Source organism: Scleropages formosus, chromosome 15 (genome assembly GCF_900964775.1).
Source record: "Scleropages formosus chromosome 15, fSclFor1.1, whole genome shotgun sequence".
Taxonomy (NCBI): Eukaryota; Metazoa; Chordata; class Actinopteri; order Osteoglossiformes; family Osteoglossidae; genus Scleropages; species Scleropages formosus.
The window spans coordinates 18387688-18413198 of NC_041820.1; the positions used below are offsets into that span (position 1 = coordinate 18387688).

Consider the following 25511-nt stretch of genomic DNA (forward strand, 5'->3'; position numbering starts at 1 on the left):
TTTCTCGGTAACACCAGTATTCACAATGCATACCGGAACCAATACATTTTTGTATTTCACGTGTTTCTTTTCCCAACTCCAGAGTCGAGGCCGGTTGTCTATGTGTCACGCTAACATTTCTCACATAACTTCTCCGACCATCCGCCTGTGGTGTTGTTAGTATTTATGATTAAGTGTTTCTCCCATCAGAGCCGGGCTGTGTATCAAAAGCACCAGGTTAGATGCAAAAACCGTACCGTATGGGAAGCCGCCGAGCGCTTCGTCCAGCCGCACACGGGCCGCGCTCGTGTCGTGCCGCCGGGGACCTGCAGCAGGAAAGTCCGATGCCCAGGAGCACTATCGAGGGGCCTTCCGCCACTACACAGAAATATCTAATAATACTTTACTTTACTAATTAACAACGCTTACCGTGTTGCAATTCTTGTTGTAAATAATCAGTTTCTTCACAATAAGACGCTATTACACTCGGAATATTATGTTTAGGTTAGCGCTTAGCCGTCAATGCATGTGTGTCTAACAAAGATACGAGGGTGGAATCGCCCAACAAAACGATTCAGAGGGGGGGGACACAATTAATGATATAGTCTAGAAAATGTATCACTGTAGTACACCAACTGTGCATGATATACGTAAAACAAAAAAAAGGAATTAATACATTCTGAAAAGAATATTCATCAAAAAATTAATAGGAACGCGCAACTAACTTCATGTTCTACCCCTCCTTTAAACATCCTCGTGGTCCCGCTCTGTATGCAACGGGTATTCTGTGTCAGATGATGACGTAGGAGAGCACGTGGCCCAAGTGGCGGCAGAAGCAGTAGGATAGCCCCGCTGGACGTGGTCGGGAGGCTCGCGCTGGTATCCGATGCGTCCTAAACCGAGTTCGACGATACTTTCTTTGATGCACTCTGCGTTTATTTTTAACATAATGTACAGTTTATATTATGTCACTGGAGCAAGCGAGTATTTACTGCACAAAGTGGTGGGATTATTTTTAAAATAGATCCAGTGTATTAGATGATGTTCACGTGTGACGTCAAGTTTTTAAGCTTGGTCTTAAAATCTACATAGAAACGATTGAGACACAAACACTGAAATAACGATAACAAAAATAATTAAGTACAAATACTGCATTTATTTCAGTTAGGTATATGTAACAAAATTGAGCACTGTATGCACAAACATTTGTAAACTAATAAATTTACGTTTAGACAATTGCTGCAATAGTTAAAAATATAGCAAAGAGTTACAAAACAATCGTGTGTAATTGCGTCAATTGTTCCCATGTACGACTGTAGTTCGGGTCGAGTCGCCTTGACCCCGTAAAGCAGCGTGGAAGGTAGCGCCCCTGGTGGTCGTCTGAGAACTGCACATAGTAACACAGCTTCCCCACAGTCATCGGAATGACTGCAGCCAACAGGAGTCTCACACACTCACATACACACACTCACAGGGTCCACCCTTTAATGTCCCGGACACAAGGTCATGTGGTAGAAGAAAGTCTAGTTGTATCAATAAAAATCCATAAAACAAACCTCAAAACAGCCCTGCAGACTCCGCAAAGATATTTACAAGCCTCATCCAGGCAACAATCCACACGCACGCACGCACACACACAATGGTGCAATACAATACAGAATGCTTACACCTGAAGATCCAAAAAAAACATTTAAACATGCCTTTTAGAAAAGAAAATCTTGAATGTGCACCATCACAACTGCGTTTAAAGAAACGCTCCTTATACTAAAACCTTCAGCAAACATTTCTCCAAACTTGTTGATACAGTTTTCTTAAAGGGAACACTGGCACAAATGTGGATTATTTCACTTGGTTCCAACATGTATCAGATATTTGAAAAGGAAATAAATATAAATATCTATTCACAATTACATCGTTTTGGGCATGGTGGGCAATTAACTTAAAACAGTGATAAGCTGTGCATCAGGCAGTCATTTTGCACTGATAATGCTGAGCAATATTAGTGTACTTTGAAGGGATCCAGCAGCACACCTCAAAGTAAAGGGAGGAGGGGAAAAAAAAATAAGGAAAGCCACCCTCTATCCAAGTAAACATTAAATTCATCCTTTAGTGTGAGGGGGACAAGAGTTACATAAGTGATACAAAATAACTGTAATAAACACTTCAGCAGTAAAAAGTACATACACTGCATCTTCATTGTGTTAAAATAGGAATATTTAACAAAATAGTTTTTATACAAAATCCAATACATGACACTACATTTAAAGCATGTATTAAATGGTATATATTGCACTAGAGTCAGTGAAAGGCGGCAGATCGCAGAAGTGTGGCTGGCTCACGATCCAGGCCACTGGAGCTGGGAACAGAAAGCAGAGGGTACATAACGTGTTGGTCCCAGCATACGTGGAACATATGGGGGTTGTAGGAAACACTTGGGTCTCTCCTCAGTCTCTCCCTCCATCAGTATCTCCACTTGGTTACTGGTCCCGAGATTCATACAGCAGCTTTGCAGCCTAGTGGGCGTACAAGAGTGTACAAATAGAGAATTTGAAACCTCAACTTTTATTGAGTTCATTGTTCTATCTAAAGGAAGAGAGAAAGCCTACACTTTCACACCTTAATACAAACCAGTTAATACGGGTCCTATTTACTGAAGGTCTTCAGAGAACATTAGTTGGTTTTCCTTCCTGGGACCTGAACTAGCCAAGCAACGGTCTGAATACAGACTACAAGGAATCCAGAGCCAGTGACTATATTATTTGGTTGAGATTCAAGATAAGAGTGAGAAGGCTTAGCTTTGCTGGAGAGCATTCTGGAGTGTAAATGGCTTGTGGTGTGAAATTACTTTGTGCATGGCTGCCAGCCAGACGGACGCCGTTTTCCTGTCGTCGGTGGCTTCTAAACGCAGATTCTGTAGGTCCCGGGAGCCCACAGTCTTGTAGCGGAGCATCATGCTACTGGCTGGGGAGCTCGACCCTGCACAGGGTCACAGACATTACTCTCAAAGATGTGTAATGGCATATTAAATACAAAACCCAGTAAAATTAAAAAAAAAAGTTAGAAAACAGTGGCTAAATTCCAATATTCCTGTATCAACTGGACATAAGACTATGAAAGTAATCATTTTCAGCAAAGAATTTGTCAGGGCTTTCAGCCTGATTCCAGACTGTTTTGACAGTAACCGCAAACATCTAAATAACATTCACCATTTCCCATTTCTGCAGACAAGATACACCAGGCTCTCTGTAACCAACTGGTGCCACATTATAACACATGCATGCAACCACACAAGACAAGCCATCTGGCATGAACACATGCCACAAAATACAGAATTCAACTTCTGCTCCTGCACAAAACACACATTGTCCACTGTAGGACATGCAGGCAGTGCTTTTAACGAAGTTGCTTTTGGCTCCAGTTCAGGGTGGTGGAACTTAATGGACAGAACCGTGCACTCACGCAGCCAGACTTGAGGGAGCCTGCAATTCCCTGCTGGAAAGCACAGGCTGGCTGAGAGCAAGACTCATGGTGCAAAACATCTTAGGGTCTCAACATTAGAAATGTGCAAAAAGTACCACGCTAATGCAGCGCACCACAGGCTTCCCGCACAGGCAGCAAACATGCACATGCAACCTGTATCCAGGCAGAGCTGTGAGGGAGAGCTAAAGGCTCTCTGCCACATCTCCATGCTTCTCCTATATGAAGGAGAACAAGATGGCAGGGGGGGATCAACTGCATCACCAGAGACAAGTACAACCTCGTTAAAGGCAGAGAACAGCAAAAACGACTATTGGACAAACACCGCAATACCTTCCGATATGTATGGACTCTCCAGCAGACTGGTGTAAGTGTGAATATCTTTGTCTGAAGCCAGAGTGCAGGAAAGGTCAGCCCAGAGACAGCGAGAGAGAGGGGTTAATCAGCACAACAAAGCTCACAAGTACCCGCCTGCTCCAGACATGTTAGTGTCCCCGATACACAGTGCTGATGAGAGAATTTCACAGCCCGCCTGAGGGGGCCATGGCACCGACTGTCCCTCCCAGCCCTGCATGGTCAGCATTTCCTTTTCAGGGGGTTTGACACTGTGGCAGAGAACAGCTGGACCTCAGCCAACAAGAAAACAGTAGTGCTGTTGGGTTGGGTCAAGGAGTGCATCAGTTGGATTATAATAGTTGGAAGGACCCAGCTAGAGTCTTGTCCTCCACTGTGGAGGGTCAGCACGGGTGGTGGACATTACCTCCAGGAGGAGATCCCTCCGTCAGCACCTGCATGCTGGAAATCCGGGACAGCTCCACTTCAAAGTGGCTTTCGCCATCCAGGAAAAGATACCTGTGCAAACAAAGCCGTTATCTGACAGAGGGGACTAGCAGTGGCTGTGCAGGCGCATTCTGACCTCAAACACAAATAAAAACAGGGAGAAGAAAGAGCCAGAACAAGACATGTTGAAATCAGCACGGTCTCCATTTTAGGAAGTGTTACTTTGTAAAGCAGTTTGGACTGATCTTTGGTTAAAAAAAAAAAAAAAAAAAAAAAAAGGTGCTACAAGAACTATCGTCAACATCAACTTATTACTTGCAAACAGTAAAATCTTGCTCATTCAGCAAATACATTACGTAATCTCTGGATCGAAATAGGAGACTTCTCTGTGTGTGTAAATGTGTGTATGTGTAATAATTCCAAACCTGTGGTTGTTGGAGAGGCGACACACCATTGTTTCAGATTTCTCTGAAGTGCCAAGAGTGACCAGGAATGTGGCACCTACAGAGAGGAAGGACAGAGGGCCATCTGAGTCATGTGCGACAACATTTCTTCTGCACAAACACACAGCTCATGCAGAGAAGGAACTAAGGGTCCAGGAGTGTTCACGTCGAATGCTTTCGAACACGAACAAGCAGATGAGACGAGAACAAAGACCAAACAACATCTGCCCAAGCAGGCCAGCAAAAGTTAACGGCACGCCCGTCCTATGATGGAAACCGGACTTTAGGCCCCGACTTGGGTGTAACCAGGCACAACACAGCGTGTCTCTAATGGATGCTTCAGTACGTCCTGTGCACAGCAGTGTGCAAGGCCTGTTGGGGCCAGGGCTCTATTTATAGCAGCCCTTGGAGGGAGCTCCTCTCAGCGTTGCTACACACTGCAGGGAAGGAAGGAGGATGGAAGTGACAAGGCCACCCACAGAGGCCCGCAGTATAGCCTCAGATTCAGCACACAAGCCTGCAGACTCAGATTTCCACAGAGAGCTCTCCTCTCTGGAGAAGGACATGGTGTTAATATGCTGTCATTTCCAAAGCGACACAGCAAGAGAAACATATGGGCTGAAGTGACTGTAGGAGCTGACTGCTCAAAAGGCATTGCAGGAGGTGCAGTGTGCCACTCGCAGGCAGGTAGCCCCTCCCTTCCACTCACCTGTCATGAGCACCTTGAGCTGCTTGTCATAGAACTCGGCTTCCTTCTGGGAGATGAGGCCGCACTCGGCACACTGTCGCACAGGGTCCACAAAGCACATGCGCTGCAGCGCCACCTTCTTGCTGCAGCATTTGTCACAGAAGCACTTGCCACAGCGCCTGCAGTGGTGCTGCGCATGGACAAGGGCAGGGATGGTGGGAGAGGAGAGTGTCACCCAGGGTCCACAGCTTAGCACAGCTGATTTAAGTGAGCTAAAGGAACCTTCTTCTAAATATTGGCAGTGTTTAAAACTACGTCAGACAGACTAGTCTCCAACCACAAGAAATGGCACAACTGTTTATGACCAAGTCAACAGGCTATCAAACCTGTAATCGCTTATAGATGTGAAAGGGAACACAGGGACATCCAGCACTGAAGGCATACATGATAGATACTGTTTATTCATTTTGAGAAAGGACTAATTGCTCAGAAAGCACAAAATGGCAAATAGTGCATTTCTTACCTTTCTAGTAATGAAATCAAACTTCGTGTCGCACTGCATGCATCTTGGACACTGAAAAAGAAACACCACATTCAATTACGATTATCTCATTGAGCACTTTTAGTTACAGCGTTGAGCCTCTTGAAGCTGAAACACAACTCCAAGGGAATAATATCACCGAGAACACTTAAGAGCACATAAATGCCTCCATCAAGAAATCCTCACTGCCTCCGGGAAGAGATCTGACCTTTGAGGAGGAGCAGATATTGTTGGGCTCGAAACAGAACACAACATTACATGTTTGGCAGGGCAGTTCACTCATGTGCACCACACACACGGCACTTGGAAAGCAATCTTTCACACTTGTGCATGGCCACTGCCGCCCACGTGATCAGATGGCCACAAATGATTTCCCTGGCGCATGAACCACGGAGCTTGCGGACTGGACAGTACTCGTTGTCCCTGCGGGGAGGAGGGGCCCCAGCCATAAAAACGAGACCCTGCCGGTGGAAGGAACGCCCAGGCTGGACATTACTCGCTGCTGCACAAGGGACAGAACACAGACCACATTTTTATTTACATAACTGCTCCGTGTAGGGGGTGCAGTGGTGTAGCAGGTTTGGCCAGGGCCTGCTCTCCAGCGGGTCTGGGGTTCGAGCCCTGCTTGGGGTGCCTTGTGATGGACTGGCATCCTGTCCTGGGTGTGTCCCCTCCCCCTCAAGCCTCGCGCCCTGTGTTGCTGGCTCAAGCTCCCGGCTCACCGCAACCCCGAACGGGACAGGCCCTTTCAGACAGACAGAGTGAGTGAGTGAGTGAGTGAGTGTATATATAATTGCTCTGTGCCCAAGGCCACTTACAAGGTTAGGTTTGCGCACTAAAAACATTACTATTAAAAACTGTTTTACACAGAAGGTTATTTGAATTCTGGATGAAGGGAACCAGAGCAGTGGAATTCCAACAGCAACCTTTAGACTCTGCAATAGCAGAGCAATAAGAGGCCCTCAGTGCAGTGAGCCTCTGTGTGTCACTGAGAAGTGAAGAGAAGCACTATTTTACCCTTAACCGCCTCAATCCGTGAGTGAGTGAGAAATGTTTAGAAATTAAACCTGGCTCTCGTGTTTCTGAGCGGGAAAACAAAAGAGCTGATCGACAACAAAGGAAGGCAGAACACTTTCGGCGCGCGCGCGCGTGCGTGCGTGCGTGCGTCGTGTCACTTTCCCAGCGAAACGCGGCCGTGTGAAGGACACACACACACACACACACACACAGAGGGGGGCGACGGTATAGAGACGCGACTCAGAGACACATTTCAACCTGGGAGTTGGGCCCGGATAAGACTAAGAGCAGCGCTCACTCAGCCACCACCTCTTTTTCCATCGGAACTCACACCTCACTCACGCAAAGAGATTCCCAATCCAATGCAGGTCGTTTCTATGACCAGTTGCACGTGCTCCGTGTAAACAGTCGCGGCCGGACCCGCGGTAAGTAAAGGGCCCCGGGGACAGACTCGCCCGTAGCTCCCTGTGCCCGACGATCACGTCGTCGAGTCGCCACAACAACAACGCCCATCCGTTCACTCCTCTCCCGACAGCACACACACAGACAGTGACTAGCGCCGTAGCGGCGACAGTGGCAGTGGCGTCTGCTTCAGAGCTCACCTCTTTGTCCGGAACCCACTGTGGTTCGTCCAGGGAGAAGGGGCTGTTGAACGCCCCGTTCTCGGGCACCATGCGAAGTCCGCTCGGGCTGCGGACCAGCTTCTTCCCGTCAGGCGCGGAGGACATTTTCCCACCGAACTACGCTGCTCGCTCGCTCGCCCGCACGCGCCCGAGATATTCTGTTGATTGACTGCGCGGCGCAGCCAATCAGAATACCGGGTCACTTCCTCCAACGTCACGTGACGAGCTGCTGCGCCAGCCAATTGTTGGTACTGTTTACCGTTCCAGCTGTGGAAGGTCGCACTTGGAAAATGTGACGCTGCGCTGACTCAATGTAAGGACAGCAGTGAACGGGAAAGGACTGGGTCTAGAGAGAGTAAACACACCTAATTTTATTCGTGTCGTGGATATACTCTGCATCTACAGAAAACACAAAGATCCCACCTAAAGATCAAATACTAGTGTGTTTTAAATCCCTTAGCGGACGCGGTATTCCCCATGATTATTTACACGACTTGTCCAACTTCAGTTTCACTGAAGCAAATGTAAACTTCCGTCTTCTGTTAGTTCTGTGCGCTGTGCTGCAGCAGCAGGAGCGACTTCTGCTCCGGACTCACTGCTGCTTCCGTTCTACTAGCCACGCGCTGTTCTCAAAGTAAGAACTCTTTGCACGCGCGGTTGCTCAGCGAACCGCATTCTTTTCGTCCTTCTGTGTCTGCAAGGGAAACGGGAGGTTGAGAATTTAATGATTACTAGTAAACTAGAGAAAAGCACAACCTGTCCCCGACGCCCCGCAGTCCCTGCTGCGACTCGTCTCGTGCGGGCGCGCGTGCGCACCTGCGTCATCGCGCGACCGCAGAGAACCGCGTACGAAACAGACGAGGACTACAGGAAATGGACATCGTTTTTATTAGTCATTCTGAAGTACTTCACAATTTTTCAAAAATACATAAACACAGCTCGGGTACAAGGGAAGTGGTCATCGGCCCAAAGTGCGCTTCCGGCGGTGACCGAGCCGCAGCGGCACCCAGAGGCAAGAAGGTGAAGTGCAAGACTGGACTCCTCGATCGGGACTGCGGCGCGAAAGTCAGCAGCGGCTCCGCTCCTTAATCACTGACCCTAAAGTCACGCCGTGTCCTTCCACCTGAAAGTGTCCCCTCTCCCTTCTCCTCTAGAGAAACATCAGTGGAAAAAACCCGGAGTGATGAAAGACGAAAAAAAAAACATGGCCGAAACGCGCGCAGTTTTACCACCAACAAACCACACGATACACTTCTGACAGTATTTCAGTAACAAGTCTCCAAATTCCTTTGTGCAGTATAATTAAAAATTAATGCAGCCACTGTGATACCTTCTACAGTATCGCACGTTTAATAAAATAAAGTCATTTCAAACGTTAGGAACCCAACGGCCTCGTCAACAGTCCATACGCGGCTCCCTGGCCTCCGTTGCGTAGCACAAGGGCCAACGTTCGCCTTCTTTCCGCAACATTGTACGGCAACGTTTTCAGAGCTCCGCGGAAACATCGCTCGCATTTATCCGCCAGGCTTCAGTATAACAGTCTAAAGGTACTGGATCCAGAAGGATTGTTCCTTCCTGCACAAATGTGAAACACCGAAGGAGGTGTTGCCGCTGTAAAGGCCGATTCCTATATTGCACAGTCACAACGCAGCCATTTGGACCAAGTTTCAGTGTTAAATTGATCATGTGGGTAATTTGTAACAGCTTCAGTACATTTCCTCTTATGGTACATTCTCCCACCCGTTCAGCTTTAAGCAATCGCACCTCTTGCAAAGGTTTTTGGTTGTCCGACTCCTCTTAAATCTACGTCTTTGAGCGAGATGGTACGTTCGCTTATTTTTATACATTTACAGCCCAGACAATCAGTCTTTATTAAAAGTCATACTAAGAACACGCTTCTCTAAAGCAGCTAATGCCGCACTTGCATTTTCGTACTGGATATACTAACGTATCTAGTTGAGCATTTTCACGAGTGATATAGAAGGAAGGCTACAGTGCCTATACGTGATGTTCTTGGTTTTCAATAGGCAACCGGTCAATTACAAGAGCAGCAGCCTAACCGTTTCACTGCTTGCTTTCCGTCAAGACTTGCATCCCTCACCTCTCCAGCGGAGAAAGAAACATGAGTCCTGTGGGATGGGAGAATCCCAACACCATCGTGTGGTTGTAACAGAGACCGGAGCACTTCCCTTCTGGCCACAGCTAAGCTGTGATGCAGATGCAAAGGGAAACCTCTTTTCTTCCATCCTATTAACAGACCTGAGTCATTTGTTTGAGAGAGGCATGGGATAGGCAGGGTTAACTCTACGACTTAAGGCTATTTCTATTATCATTATGTGATTCTGTAAAGGCAGCAGGGTGAGTCAAACATTCCTATATCTCTAAGGACCGTCTATATTCTGCAGCGGCTACATCTACTGTCTCCCTTCTAGCAAACTTATTACTGTACAGCTACCAGCACTACTGACAATCCCAAGTTATAGTTCACATTCTCATTCAACTGTCACCCTGACGAACACTAGATGACACATTTAAACAAACGATGCATCACCACACTCGACCTTCTACCACAAATAAAGCTCATTTAAATATAGCCAGCTACTCTCCGATTATGGTAGCATGGTAGTAAAATCAGACCTTGTTTTTTCAAAGGTGCAACAACTGAACAGACGTGATGCAAACTGCTTGATAACAGATATTTTGAAAGTTTGCTTTTGTGCCAGCTACATTTCCTAAAGCTGATACCATCACATAAACCAACTCGTTGTGTACTTAGAATTCCAAGTAATCAACTGGCGAAAACAAACTTGGAGTAAATGATGGAGTCATATGTTCCTGCTTAAAGTAACAAGTACAGCAGGAATATATTTAAAACATTCATATTAAGATGTACATGAAAGTAACAGTTAATAAAACTGTTCTATCCTTTGTTTTTACAAAGGGGAGACCAAGAAAAATATTGGTTTTAGAGTCAATTATGCTTTTGATTCTAAAGTGCCAAAACCTGTACACCTAAGCAATCTGTTTCTTTGCACACACACAGCTTTTAGGCCCCCGCAACAAAACACTTATTCCTAATTACCTAGTCCCAAAAAACGAGCTAAAACAAAGAAAACAAACATAGGTTTCACAGCCCAATGTAAACAGACTTTCATCAAGGTAGCTCTTGACCAGTGAAAACACAGTAAAGAGCGAAACAGTGACAAGGATGTCGCCGTACAGCCCCTGGGTCTGAGCTGTTAACTGTAAATCAGAAATCATTTGACATCCAGGTAAAAAATGTAGATTAGTGGTGTGAACTGAGACAGGAGTAACAAAAATGAAAAGCTTTTTTACATGAGCACCCCAAACTACAGTGAATACAGCATATTGCCCCATAACCACTCTTATTAACTGAGTTTTCTTCCAGTCCTGCACCTGTATCACAGTGGCTGACATTCTTAACAATAATAATAAAAAAAACTAATACTAAAGTCCACCCAGGAAAACCAGCAACTAGATGCAGTCATTATGCAGGCAGGGAAAAATGGCCTAAAAAGACCTAAATGAGAAGAGAATGTGCTCATTTGATGGTATAGAGTCCTGGCATGGACCGATGGACCGGAACAGCCGAATATGAAAGTATGAGTGCCAAAAGGGGGCGGGGGATTGTGGGAGCCTTCCTTCCACTCTCCGTTCATGTCGCTCTGGCCAGACCGTCAGTGCGCCAGGTCTGTGTGGCTGGCACTCAGGTCTCGGCCCTTCCTCAGACGACTATTTCGTTCCTGTAGTGGAAAGAAGCAACAAAAACATTGTGAACAAAGTAAAAAACCATTTTCTTTGACTTACCCATAAAGGATTATGTGCATAGTCAGAGTGAAAAGTCAACAAAATTACAACTTATATCAGAAATACTTAAATTTAACTCTCTCTCTCTCTCTCAAAAAAAAAAAGGCTATCTACTGAGAGTCGATGAGGTTTACTCTTTCTATCAATGCCACAGAGCACTGACCCAACAGTACACGATTAGACCCCACACTGCTGTCCTTAGATGAAGCTTTCAGATGATGAACGAGTATGGATGACATTATCTTTGGTGGTAATAAGGTGATACAGAGGTGCAGAGCCAAATCCACCCTGGTACAGATCAGAAACACCTTGTACCAGGTAAGCAGAATCAAAGTGATTCTAAAAAGGAGAGCGAGGGCTACTCTAGATTCTTTAGAGCAATGTACTCTCCCTGCTGATGCATATTTCTGTGTGTGCCAGGACTGAAGGACTGGATGTCTTCACTGTAAATGCCAAGCGCAGCACTGCACTCCACCTCCACCTCTCACGTCAACACTATCTGCAGCCAACCAACCAAAACACTGAGAATGAAAAACACCGGTCACAGGTGAACACAGGTACTACCTGGTACACTCAACTGGCTTTTCCGTTGATGTTCGATCAGACGTACTCATTATCCATCATGAGTGAACTTTGTAACGGGAGCCGCAATACGCAAGCCAAATAATCTGAATTTTTACGAAGGCAAGGAAAGTGGAGACAGTCAACATCTGACACTCCATTCAACCTCAACAGGCACCATGCCCTAGTCCCTCCATTTATAGGTGGAAAACATCCAAAATTCTGCAGGAGAGTAGAGATGGGTTTGTTACCGATTCATGAGCACCTCCATGGCTTAAAAGCAGTAGTTAACACCCACCCAGCAGGTCACAGTGGTGGTTATGGTTTAGTGACAACAGCAACATAACATCAGCCTACAGACCACACTAATGTTACACAGATATTCCATTATCAGTGAGCAGAAATGCTGCTTTTCACAGAGAGGATGTAAGGGTGGGGGGTTAAGGGATGAAGCAGAGAAAGAGTAACACAGGCTCCTTACTTGGACGGTTTCTCCGCGAGCCTTGTCCGCCACGTTTAGAACACCCATTGAGCTGGCACGCTTCATGCTGCATCCAGGACGATACATGCAAGGACAGGTCAGTGAGAAAGGGGAGCAAGGCGATGAGTCACCACGGCAACGCTGCATAGACAGACGCAGCTGCGGTGCAGGGTGATGCCGTGCATGCCTGCCTGCGTGAAGCTGTTAAGCCATGTTAAGTTTACTTTTTGACGGTTAGTTTGTCCCTTAACCGTACCCACATCTATCATCGCAAATACGAAGCCCATTGCCTCAAATGTGCCGACAGCTGAAAAAACAGCCTTAATGTCTGTCAGCAGAGAAGTGAAGATCCCATGGAAAGCTGGAAGAGCAGCTGGGGCACACAGAGGAACAGCAGTCTTAGGAGATATCCCCAATAGAGACATGTCTAAAGTAAACTGTCTTGGGAAGCTTGCCAGATTCCAAACTGCTTAATTTGTTGGCAGCGTTCTTCATTCGAACTAGGTACCAAGGCTAAACACCAGTACTATTAAAGTAGCTTTGTGAATGACCTGCTTCAGCAGCAATATACAATGGGCATTCGTGTGTAGACACCCCATTGGTATTCCGTTGCACACAATGACTGTGTGTTGGGGATATCTTTGAGCTAAATGGGTGCCAGGGGGTTGTTAGTATAACTCCAACAATTAACTACTGTTTCTTTATGGCTCTATGGCTGTCAGTATGAGTGAGGCCTCCCTGACCAACATGATGCATGGCCCACATGGAACGGCAACATACTGAAGTACATTCTGGCAAAAAATTTTAATCAACTACGAAATTTAGGTCAGGGGTGTCCACGGAGGGTTACGGTCATACGGTGGTGTTTGCGCCAACCACTTTGTTCATGTATTGTAGTCAGTTTCACAAATTTCTAGAAAGATCAGCACAATGCGTTGAGTATTTCTAGAAATATGTGGAACTATATAGGATATTTGTGGTCGAAAAACTGGAGCACCTGACACCAGTCAATTGGTTGGAGAAAACCAGCATAAAAGCCAACCCTCCAAGGACAAGGTCTGACAGCACTCATTTACAAGAGATCTGCAAACTAGAGGGGCAGTAAATAATTATGGAACAAGGACCAAACAGTGAATGGTGACAGTCTGAGGATGACACAGGAAGCAGTACAGCTTGCAGCACACAGAGCGAGAAACCAAGAGCAGTACAAGGAGCAAAGGCATGCACTAATGGCCATGTTGCTTTGAAAGTTATTTATTCACATTAAATAAGTACAACAAAGCACAGAGATATTCAAATAAAGTATTCCAACATACACTAAATATGCATGCACATCCATGGACAACAGAAATGAAACGGGTACTTAAAATATGTGCACTGACATTAACAGCTTAAAAAAAAACAATATAAAATGTAACAGAGCATAAAAAACAGAAGAGCTGTCGAAATGCCTCTTGTCTGCTGAAGAGCTGCTGGATTATTTAGCACAGATGGACGACCCACTGGAAAGCGATGTGGCTGCTGTTCATTAAAATGTGGCAACAGTGTCAGTGACTAGAAACAAAGCACCACGGAAAGCCACTGGATCTAAAGCAAGATCCTTAACCACCAGACCGCCCATTGAGCACAGTAGCACACATTTTTGCCACTGTCCAACAGGGCCCTGTTTATTCCAGCAGCTGGTCAGCAGACAAACCTGTAGGCCACACATAGGAGGCAGAGAGACAGATGAACGGACACAGACAGACAACCTCGACCTGTCATGGGCTTCCAGCATTGCAACTGAACAGGCCTGACTGAGCTGTTCGTTGAACCAGAGTACTTATGCTAGCTACTAATTGGTAGGGGGGCACGGTGGCGCAGTGGGCTTGGCTGGGTCCCGCTCTCCAGCGGGTCTGGGGTTCGAGTCCCGCTTGGGGTGCCTTGCGATGGACTGGCGGGACAACCACGTCCTGGGTGTGTCCCCTCCCCTCCAGCCTTGCGCCATGTGTTGCCGGGTTAGGCTCCGGTTTGCCACGACCCCACTCGGGACAAGCGGTTTCAGTCAATGTGTGTGTGTACTAATTGGTACACCAAAATTATTTCCAATTAAGCCAAAGGGAAAACTTTTGTTTGTTGCTCATACATCCAACACACATTTGAAGCCTTTAACAGGTCTGACATTCAGGGTGTTCTGTAACAGTCCAGGGAAGTCTTGTTAAACAAGACAACGGCTAAAATCCAAACCAACACACATATTAGAGGGTCTCCAGAAGCAGGGATATAGCATCGTTTTGTGATATTACTGGATAATGTAAACCTCAAGTTGACAGTTAAAAGTATAAATATTGAGCACTGAAATCGCCATTACATTTTTGAAATCTTACAAAGTGTTGAAAATGCTGACCGTAATGGGTGAAGTTGGAAATTTAAATGCAATAATGCCTTACAAATAGCCAAAGCGAATGAAGAAATGTATTACCAAGAATAGAGCATGAGGGTACCGAAACGCTTCTGCAGAGACCACAAATGATGGTATGTATGCTGCCGTGGAACCAGCAGTAGTTGAGAAGCACCACTCAGGCAGTATTATGTGCACTCTTAGGATCGTGGCTCAAAATGTGCCATTATCATACAGGGAAATCACAGTGGCCACTCATAAAATTCCCTTTAATTACCAATGTTAAACCTTTGACCTCTAACAAGAGAATAGCAGCCTCCGCAGATTCCCCAATATGTAAGCATGGTATAAAGGCCAGCGTTGTGTAAAGGTAAACATGCTGTACACACACATCTCTGGAGCAGACACAGAAACCGAAAGCTGAGGATTCTCTTTGGCACCGAACCCCCGATACCCTGAGAGCCAACACAGAGCCTCAGAACCATGCACAGTCCCACATGGATTGCAGACCTGTTTGGGAAAAGAGAACCAACATCCACTTTCTCAAGCAGGTCCCAGAGAAGCAACGTTACCAAAACCAAGCGACTGCTGACATTTCAGGCAGCTGCCTCCAACTTCTCCCCGAGCAAGGAGTCCTAGCAGCCCAAATCACCCCATCACCAGGGGTTTGCAGCTTTTGATGGCAAAGCATCAGCTCCTGCTGAGGAAAGTGAGGGCTGGGCTGCCGCATATGAAACCTCTGGAGCAAGAGGCAACACGGGGGCAGTGACTGGAAAAATGGAGGTGGGGTGTCGGGTAGTTACCCAGGGTTCTTGGGCTCGTTGTCACGTGACCCGCCACCCTTCAGCTTACGAACGAGTTTCTCACTGCTGCGGCGGAGCGAGGCGCGGAGTTTGCTGAAGGAGCCGCTGCGCTTGAGGGAACCAGAGCCATCCTGCAGAGAGAGGGCAGGGGGCAATTACACACACACACACACACACACACACACACACACACACACACACACACCAAAAAGGGCATGACAGCACTTTCCATTGCTCCCTCTGTCTGTCTCTCTCTCTCTCTCACACACACGAGTTTGGTCTCAGTCCCATGGATTGATGAAAAGGGCCCCCCCCCCAAAAAAAAAAAAAAAAGATCCCCCCTTCCTCTGAATTAGCTTGAGGTCAGGTTTACATTGGTTTGCTGAAATGGGATTTCTGTTCTTTTTGCTGGCAAGAGTCAGCTATGTCTGCTTCATAGTGATTTCCTCAGGTACACGTACTAACCATTCTGGTTTATGATTCAGTGAGCAGTTTGATGATTACTCAGATCACCAATTGTCAGGTTCCTCTTAACATTACAAGTCGTAAAAAAGTATTTGTTTTTCAGAACGTCCTTCACTGCAGCATTTGCCCTAAGTCTAAAAAAAAAAAAAAAAAGAAATGTGACATGTGTCAACAGTAGACTGCATGATTTCCATAAAAACTAGACCGAGATGACAGGCACAGGCACAGCCACACAGACCCCTATTGCACCAAGCAAAGTTCTTCTTTTGGCTAAACTTCTACACCACTCTTCTGATCTGGCTAAACTATTCCAACTCCAAAGATCCTGCTGCCAAAGAGTCCCAGGGGTCATACCACAGCCCCAACAAATGCCAGGGGACTTAAGCACTTCATTAAACCACCTTGATGTGTAAGCAGCGGAGGAAGGTTTTCACGGTACGGCCTCACTGACAAGCCTGACCTTCCCGCAGGCCATTATGTGCAGCCTTTAGGGCAAAGGCACTTCCACACGGAACACGTGCAAGTTCTGCCATCCTGAAGGTTGAGATCAATTTTTTGCAATTCTTTCCATACCAAGTCTTGCATCCAGGTGTCCAACTTCACATCAATCATTTTCCAGCATAAAACATATCAGATAATGTGGAACATGCTTATTGAAATGGCTGAAGCTTATTAGTTGTCAAACTTCAAATGTCACTGTTGTTGCCAGGTAGGTTTTCTTACCAGCTATGAGAGAAAAGTGAGGTATTGTGCTGCACTGCCTAAAACCATACAAAAAGGTAATAAAGTTTTTATAACTGTACCAAATTAAGTAATGATAACAGATCAAATTTAATATTTATGACAAATACGTTTAAAAGATGCAACACAGACATGTTCCCCTACATAGATCAAATAAACTGCAAACTCTCTATGATCTCTGACCTGGTCCACCTCCAAGAAGTCACAGGATAAAAGAGTAGGGGTCACACTGTCACAGCACCAGTGTAAAATTTTACACCATGTCAGTTGTGGGTAAGTCGAGAAGGAGGGGTTGGAGCACAGAAATTGAGGCACTTAGCAAGAGAACACAAAGAGGCAACAGGCACAGACACGGGTGAGTAAAGAGTGAGTTTTATTAGAAGTTAAGAAAGACAGGTACACCAAAAACCACAGCACACTGGGAGAGATTAGTAGGAACACACAGAAGAAGAGGAGTGTCATTTCTTGAGGCATAGGGGCACAGAGAGTCCCTCCCCCCGCCCCTCCCCATACATATATCCTTCTCAACAAGTGTGCTACAATCAGTGTGAGTCTGACATTGAAAGTTACAGTCAAACACTTGACACAGAAGACACAGCCAAATCAAAACAACTGTTCTCTGCAAGCTTAGAGATCATGCCATAGGATGGGGTACAATTGTAAAGGGTAGAAGCTGTTAGTGGGACACCACACTGTATGACTGGGGAGAAACTCTCCCGAGGACCCTACACTATGTGTAATGAGGGCGTTCTTGCTCTCAACATGGTGAGTGTAGCAGGAGGGAGTTCTAAACCGTAGGAGAGCTGCTGCTTTGGCGAATGCTGTTAAGAGAGGTGAGTGGCTGGACGATCTGCCTGGTGAGAGAGCGATGGGGTCGGGGGGGAAGGGCCTCGACAGAGGAGAGTCAAGCCGGAGAACAAGATAGCTGTAGAAGCTGGAGGGCCGGTGTACATCCGTCATGCAGAACACGTTAGAGAATCACGAAAAGCATCTCGATCTAGGCCTGCCAGGCAGACAGGGGCAGAAAGAGTGAAAGGGTGAGAGAAAGAGAAAGAGAGAGAGAGCAAGAACACCAGGTCAAACTGTTGCATAAGCCTCAACAGTTTAGTTTAACCAGAAACAGTATTTCTCCATGAAGCGCATACTGACCCCACTGTTAAGCAACAGGGCAAAGAAACATACGAAATGAAATCCACAGCACAACTACTGGAAGAACAAGAAGTGAAACCCATGAAGGCATGTGATCATATATGAGATCCATTCCAACAGTGAGGTGAAGTCGGACTGGGAAAGCCACTCAGCTCTTCTGCTTATTGTTTGCAGCTCTGTGACCCTAAAGCAGGGCAAATGAGCCAAAAGTATCTCACCCTGGAGTTAAACTTCTACAATTTGTGACCTCTTAAATTTAGTCAAGCCAATCCGGGTGCCACAGTTGGGAAATGTAATCTCAGGACCTACTGAATCATGCGACTGCCAAAATTGTTTCCTCACTAAAGTGAAGTACAACTGATTAAGCTGAAGCCATTATTACATCTGTAACTGAACATTGTATCAAGATGTCTCCCTCATCTCCTACTATGATCAGTATCTGCAAGAAACAAGGCCAGGTTCACCATGACAATATCAAATTTTCAGTACATTCCAGCAGTAAGCACCAAGGCATTAAAGCAACTTGAGGGTGCACACACCACCCTCTGGTCTTCTTCTACTGCTTCCACAGGCAGGGTGTATCCTGTTGACAGCAGAGACCAGTATTATTTTTATTATTTTACTGTCCAATTCCAGTGCTTACACCATATGCTCTTTAGGCTTCAATATCTACCTCAAGTTGAGCACCTTTATGTCTCCGATTAGCTGTGTCACCTCCCTGGGCCTCAAACCCAAAATCCTTTGGTTAAGAACTAGATGTTCAGGCTTCTGGTCTATGTTGCTGTGCTGACAAGATGAGATCACCTCCTGCCTGTCCTCGTGAGAATTACAGAGAAAGGCACAAACAATCTCATCATACATTAAGACTATGGCCGGTTTCATTTTGGATCTGGTGAAACAGGTTTAGTGAACTTGATGCATTACTTATTTGTATTTGCAAACTACCCCCAAAATCGTAGGAATGAATGCTGGAAAGTGCTAGGAAGACTGAAAGCTATGGAAAAAACAGCTTAGAAAAGCAAACCATGTGTCAGCTGGTAAGTTCAGCAAGTTAGGCTAAGATTCTTTTAGCCCATCTAGGTATCTTATATATCACATCCACTGCAGGAATCAAAACTTCAATACTTCAATTCTACCAATTTAACTATGCTTTAAATGGCGAGTTACCCATTTGACATTTGCTTGCTCTTTGAACCTCATGATGTGTGAATGGGCTGATTTGATGTCTTTTGCAGGTAAATGCCACTGACACTTAGAAAAGCAGAAGTGGGGGGGGGGGGGGGGGGGGGGAAAGATAAAAGGACCATGCAAATGGTTTTACTGTACAAAGACCAGGAAATACTGTTTCTGGGCCATACTCTCAGCATCTGCATAAATAAAGAGCAACTCCACTCAAAATCTTTATATTTCAGTAGGTAATTTCTTAATTATATTTTGCATTAACCCTCTATAACAACTGATTGCAAAAGGACTTTAATGCTCTTTGTGAGCCAAGGATTTCCCAGAGGTCTCCTCTGTTTCTAAGATCAGGGAATTTATCACATCGGAAATGGTTGGTGTCCTCATCAATGATGAGGAACCGGAGTCAGAGTACAGCTAAGAAACCAGGAAGGTTAGTCTAGTGCAATAGTTTTACATTTAAGTGTATTCAGCTGACACTTTTCCACAAAGGAACTCACAATGTTACGCTATTTGCAGCGATTTACCCATTTAGACAGCAAGGTCATTTTTTACTGGAGCAATTCAGGGTCAAATACCTTACTCGAGGGTATTAGAGCAGGAGGTGGGATTTGAACCTGGGTCCTTTGAGTGCAAAGTGGTAGCTCTAACCAATGCATTAGCTGCTGCCCCTAGATAAAGATGGAAATGATTTTGAATGGAGTTTCCCTTAAGACATTACAAAACACAAGCCACAATGTTTTGTACAGGGAGAAAGGTTGGTCATTCAGAGCATGCTCATGGGAATGCAGAAAAACCTAGGCCCAGTGGTGTACAGTACACAGTGCCCACATATGGGTATGAACGTGGAGCCTCCTCCAAGCAGGTCTGAGGGTGCAGCTTGCCCCAGGAGATGCTGATTGGTTGTCTTGGTGCTGAGGCTACTGTTTCTACAGAGATAGGACAGTTCTGAACACCAAAAAAAATAAAGGCTGACACTAAACGGAAACACCATTCAGGGCACAGAGAGGCAGCGGATGACCACCGCTAAACTATGCATCAACTACGCAGCATGTTAGCAGCATACTTTTCAACCTGAAGCTACATCCGGCAAATATTGTTGACAGGTGTGCGGAATTTAAGAAAAATTCACAAGCAGTGCCCCTGTGATTGGCCAGTATAAAACGTAAGCATCTCAGTATGAGTTTGACCTGCTTGATGTGTTTTCAGATCTATTCACAGCCAGAAAGTTGGAGAAAATACCTTTTTCCGGCAGAGAAACAAACGCGCGTGTAATTTATATACCTCAGTACCTGGAAACTGTGAAAAATACCTCTTATAAAAGATCTTCCAAAGATGTACATGCACCTGTATCCTATACTAGTTGAGTCCTTCTGCACTCTGAGCTGAAGAACACTTGTCAGTCTCTTGTGGATAATTCCCAGTTGAAATGATCATCCTCTTAAACAGCAGTTAAGAAAAAAAAAAAGCAAGCGCATGTGCTCTAATGCTGAGCAAAACAGACATAGCCGTGAAAAACCACAGAAAGTGTTGGGGTAACTCGCAGGTTAATTGAGGACTGTTACTGTTAGATGAACAGGTCTGAGGTAGTGTCATTCGCTCTCTCGCACACAGGCACACAGCTACAACCTGGACAGTCAATCAGCATTGATGTGACACCTCTGGCTGTCTCCATAGTCAAAGCAGGAACTCCATCCATGGGCATCTTACACAGAGGGCTTTGTCAGAGTGCCCAAACTACACAGTTTTACCTGCCTGTAACCCATTTTACAGGAAACGTATGCCTCAAGTCCTTCCGCAGCTTATAGCTGTAACTGAGGATAAAAGGACTTTGTGCTCATATTTTAACCTAAAACAGAGCAAAGGGACTAAAATGATGGATTTATTAGAAGTGAGGCTCTCCAGAAGGGTTAAACTTGGAGAAGTCTAGAATTTTTCCTCACTAGTGCACATTCCAGACCCACACACCCACACCCGGGCTGTGTACTGTACTTACCCCATTCCATTCCACGCTCATACTCACTTCCTCGCCACCGTCTGGGCCACTTTCATACTTCACCACATCCGAAGTCAAGCTCTCGCGGCTGCGCTGCTTCTCCCGGGCCTCAGGATCACTCAGCACTTCAGCAACACGCTGCTTATGCACTGTGTCCAGACCCTTCACATAAACAGGAAAGCAGTGATCCGTATTAAGAGATTCGCCTGCTGACAGTAACTACTAGAGACTTACAAAGAATTTCCTACTGATCAGAGCGATATACCACAAAAAAAGGCTATCAGTGCAGTATAGCTTGTGTTCACAAATACTTAAATCCATTGGAAAACTGCAACGATGGGCTTAACTATCAAGAAAAGGTGGCATGGCGTGGCGTAGCGTGACATCCTATCCAAGAAGAGAAACACAAAATGACAGAGAGCCACCGGGAGGAACTGAAGGTCGCAGTACTGAGGCATACCATCAGTAGACAGTAGACACTTGCCTGCTTCCGAGAGCGCATGGCAGCCTCCTCTAGGGTCTCCGCAGCCTCAAACTTGCCTTGCCGCCTGTAGAGGGCACCCAAGTTCTTCAAGGTAGTGGTCACTGTGGGGCTAAAGAGGAGTAGAGAACCACCTGTTACAGGAAGTCTGCAGTGATTAAGACCCTGATTTCTCACAGTCCAGATATACTATATTTTAAGGATTTCTCTTATGGGGAAAGAGTTTAGTTTGACTAGATTAATGCAAGGAGTCCAAGAGCTTCATCTACAAGCAATGGATATAGCGCTGGTGGATTAATAAGAAGTAGGAGCCTCATTTTCTCAATAAAAGTACAAACATAATCCAGCTTGTTCATCACCCACACTAAACCCTCTCCATCACTCTACACAAAAAAGCATCAGGAATGCTCATCGCAGATGGGAAGGAGCTGGCTTTGCACTCCATTCCGTGAACTTCCTAGGCGCTCACCTGTCGACTTTGCATGCCTTGTACCAGCCACCATACTCCCCAAAGGGTGAGCCATCTTTCTGTTTTCCCTGGAAAGAGTGGGAGTGCAGAAAGATAACCACATCTATCCAGTTAAGCCATTTGTCAAGGTGATTTAGCAATCAGAACTTTGTGTAGGTTTGAAATGCCAAACTTCTGTAACTCAAAACAAGGACTAAGAACATTATATGTATTCTGAGCTTATAAAGAGAGATAATAAACATATGACCTCAAAACAAAGGCTTCACTGGTAAGCAGAAGGCATGAGTGTTTTAAAGCAATACCAAAAACAAAGAAAAGAGATTATTCCATCTGTCCAACTGAGCCCCTATTACTTAAGTTTACACTTTCAGCTGCAATCGTGTATAGTGTAAACGTTCATGCACCGTAACGTCATGATTATCCCCAGATAAGCCTTTACACAGCCGCTACTCCGGCATTGTATGTGAATGTTTGTTTGTGTACCTTATTATATATATATATATATATTAAAAAAAAAAAATTGTAGGAAGGTTATCAAGATTCATCTATCCTGCATTTTATGCACCTACTCGAGCGATGAACATTGGTGCATCAAGTGGAAAGTAACAAACTAGGTTTACTTAAGAATCACATCTGCAGCCATGTCTCTTTCTCTTAATTTAATGCACAAATTTGTATTTTTGCTGAGATGTACGTCGCTTTGGAGAAAAGCGTCTGCTAAACGAATAAATGTAATCAACACAACGATGTGGCCACAAGGATCAAGCAAACTTGCAGACCGAGTGGCAGAGAATCCTACAAGGGTACACCACCATGTAATAAGATTTAAAATAATAATTGGTGACAGAACTCCCAACAGCTTAAAAATGTGTAAAATCTCCCTGGTCAGCACTCTCCTGCAAACCCATCAGTTTGCAGAGAAATGAGGGATTAACTGCTGGTCACAGGCACTTCAAGGTCCAGTCACAGCACATCTCATGGTCACGCTGTCTCACTGAGACTTAGAGTCCTGCTGTAAACACTCCTTTTAGCTCAATCACAAAAGCTGCGACTCCATCTGAAGTCTGAAGCTTATTCAAAGCTGTATCAGACTCTCTACAAGAGCAAAAAATGATCAATTTTGGAAACACTGCAGGAATAAGTATGATTCTGTGCAGCTCTCTACACCTTGTTATGAGTTTTTACATGTGTGGAAGTCTCACTTACCTTGCTCTGCTCCTCTCTTTCCTCTGCATGCATCCAGATGGGTTTGTTCTCATCTACATATATGAGGGGAAGACATGGTGAATCAGACGGCACATTGGTGGGGGGGGGGGGGAATGTTCACAGATCATTTGCTTTCAAGACTATTTCAAGGCAACCAGCCATTCGAGTTAATGAGAGCAGAGTGAAAACCCTAACCTTTGTCAAAACACAAAAGGTTTTAGACTGCAAATGTCAACTATGCAGTGGTTCGACTGGAAAAGAATTTACCTCACAGAAAGTCTATTCCAGCCTTTCAGGTTTTCTGCTCTTATCCATTTACTGCCAGGCAGTGGCAGGAGTGGATTAGAGTGTAGGAGTTCTGAGCCAGTTCAATGATAAATCTCTGCCCTAATATGCCTCAGAAGGCAGTAAATACAGTCCCTCAACAAAGATACCAGGACTGTAGGTGCCCGGCCTGTCGAGTGCTGATAAACGGCATCTGTCTGGAAGCAGATAAACATGAGACGACGGCAAGAGGGGAAAGATAAAGAGAGTCTTACCGTCCACAGAGCCAAATTCCCTCTCATGAGCGCGTGTGAGGATCTCTTTGTACAGCGTCTCAGCCTGTTTGAACTTCCCCTGCTTGAGGTAACAGGATGCCTACAGGGGCGGCAATGGGGATTTTTCACCCATGTTGCACAGAGTCAATCCCAGGACACACATGACAAGTGACGATGCTGTGCAACGATGCCTAGCTGGTTCCTGGGCTTACACAAGCCTTGACAGTGCTATGGTCCAAAATCCCATTACATTTTTTAAGTGTGACAGCATGGCTGATGCTAGCCATCAAGAATTAGGGAGAGGTTCTCTCCACTAGGGTTTAACGCTATTGCTCTTTTATTCAATGGATCTATTCTGAAGGGAGCAGAAAAAATATCAGGAGACCATAAAATAGGCTTTGGAATAACTAACCATATCACCCTTTGACTCCCAGGGATGGATGCCTTACAGAACTTTCTCGCCGGTCTATCTGAAAGTCTGAGTGACAACTGCTATACTTTAAACTAAGAAGTGGATGATGAGTTTATCAAAAAATTTCTTGGCACTAACATGTTAACCGGAGTCCCTCAAGTTTGTTGTGCTCTCATGGGAGCACCATCTCTCACCAGGTTGTTCTTTGTCTTGGCCACATTGGGGTCATCTGGGCCCAGCTTGGTCTGGTAAATGTCCAGTGCTCGCTGGTAGTAGTACTCCACTTCTTGGTACTTGCCCTGATTCTGGCACAGCAGTGCCAAGTTGTTTAGCTGTTTGGCCACATCAGGATGGTCCTTTCCCAGCACCTAGAGGAGATTTAAGGAAAGATTCAAGCCTTGCCCACTTCTTTGTTAGGAATCAAACATTAACTGCAGCCATCGGTTTTCGCCAATGTTTCGACTACACTGGCTTCTTGTGCTACAAACATTCGAGTTACAAATTTTCAAAGATACAAAGCTATATTTATTTACTAGTACTGTAACTGGATTTAAAATTAAAACTTAAAATTGCTTTATCCAAGACTTTTGCAAAACCTAACCCATTGAATTCAGGGATATCTTAAGGTTTTTAACTGTGATGTAGATTTGAAAGTGAATTTAAATTTACAGACAAAGCAAGTTACGAATGGAGATCCAATCCCAACTGCATTCTTCAGTTGAGTAGCCAGTGTACAGAAAAACCTCTATTTGTGGTGGGCTTGATGGGAGACATTATTTAAATTAAAAGTACCTATCAACACACACCATAGTACGGCTGATAGCTACACAGGAAGAAGACCCACTCTCCAAACATTAATGCATCACTTGTACACTTAGAGAAGAGGCAGATGGGGCTGTAGGGAGGGTATAAGAGACTGAATTCCTGGGGCACTCGTAAACAAGGAAGAAGAGGAACAAATGGATTGCACTCATTACTGAGCAGGAGTATTATCAGGCCAGGGGGAGCTTGTTAGAAAGACTCAAAGCTCACCGATCGCTATCAGAAAGAGCTGTCCGTCAGCCTTGAACACCACCTTTTTCTATGAGATGTACGTCGCTTTGGAGAAAAGCATCTGCTAAATGAATAAATGTAAATGTAATAAATGCAGCAGGAGGGCAGTAGGACCACCCACTGCTGCAGCCACACTGCACTCTAGATGTCTGAGTGGGAGAGGTGGCTGGGAGAGTGAACTACAACAAATCTCCCCATTTGCCTCTGACTCCACTGAAGC

General features: G+C 45.3%; 3 protein-coding genes across 15 annotated transcripts in view; all 3 read right to left on the reverse strand.

Moving 5' to 3' along the window:
• The window catches only part of brf1b (BRF1 general transcription factor IIIB subunit b), a 49920-nt gene extending 49399 nt beyond the window's left edge, over nucleotides 1-521 (reverse strand). The window contains exons 1-2 of one of the 2 annotated variants that reach the window (XM_018727636.2): nucleotides 409-521; nucleotides 237-305 (exon numbers count right to left, since the gene is read on the reverse strand). The gene's annotated coding sequence lies outside the window, so the exon portion shown is untranslated. Of the gene's footprint in view, nucleotides 1-236 lie in introns of both variants that reach the window. The other variant, XM_018727637.2, reaches the window with a different exon arrangement.
• Nucleotides 522-1136: 615 nt separating this feature from the next.
• Nucleotides 1137-8355, reverse strand: zfyve21 (zinc finger, FYVE domain containing 21). 4 transcript variants are annotated; one of them, XM_018727560.2, is made up of 8 exons: nucleotides 7528-8355; nucleotides 5891-5941; nucleotides 5389-5557; nucleotides 4662-4737; nucleotides 4217-4308; nucleotides 3790-3843; nucleotides 2825-2955; nucleotides 1137-2492 (listed from the first exon to the last, which is right to left on the reverse strand). In XM_018727560.2, the coding sequence occupies exons 1-8, from the start codon at nucleotides 7651-7653 to the stop codon at nucleotides 2457-2459; spliced, it is 735 nt and encodes a 244-aa protein (XP_018583076.1). In that variant the 5' UTR covers nucleotides 7654-8355; the 3' UTR covers nucleotides 1137-2456. The 4 variants fall into 4 exon arrangements, with proteins under 4 accessions (XP_018583076.1, XP_018583078.1, XP_018583074.1 ...); XM_018727562.2 differs by lacking the exon at nucleotides 3790-3843 and having other exon boundaries at nucleotides 7528-8351; XM_018727558.2 differs by lacking the exon at nucleotides 1137-2492 and having other exon boundaries at nucleotides 2505-2955.
• A 65-nt stretch (nucleotides 8356-8420) lies between these two features.
• klc1a (kinesin light chain 1a) overlaps nucleotides 8421-25511 on the reverse strand; it is a 29561-nt gene continuing 12470 nt past the window's right edge. For 5 of the 9 annotated variants that reach the window (XM_018727553.2, XM_029258538.1, XM_029258536.1 and 2 more), the window contains exons 8-15: nucleotides 24433-24606; nucleotides 23827-23926; nucleotides 23288-23340; nucleotides 22082-22149; nucleotides 21616-21724; nucleotides 21132-21293; nucleotides 15602-15732; nucleotides 11607-12485 (exon numbers count right to left, since the gene is read on the reverse strand). In XM_018727553.2, coding sequence (XP_018583069.1) covers nucleotides 12263-12485; nucleotides 15602-15732; nucleotides 21132-21293; nucleotides 21616-21724; nucleotides 22082-22149; nucleotides 23288-23340; nucleotides 23827-23926; nucleotides 24433-24606 — 1020 coding nt within the window. In that variant the 3' untranslated portion in view covers nucleotides 11607-12262. Of the gene's footprint in view, nucleotides 11313-11606; nucleotides 12486-15601; nucleotides 17811-21131; nucleotides 21294-21615; nucleotides 21725-22081; nucleotides 22150-23287; nucleotides 23341-23826; nucleotides 23927-24432; nucleotides 24607-25511 lie in introns of those variants that run through there. The other 4 variants (XM_029258540.1, XM_029258539.1, XM_029258541.1 and 1 more) reach the window with 3 other exon arrangements.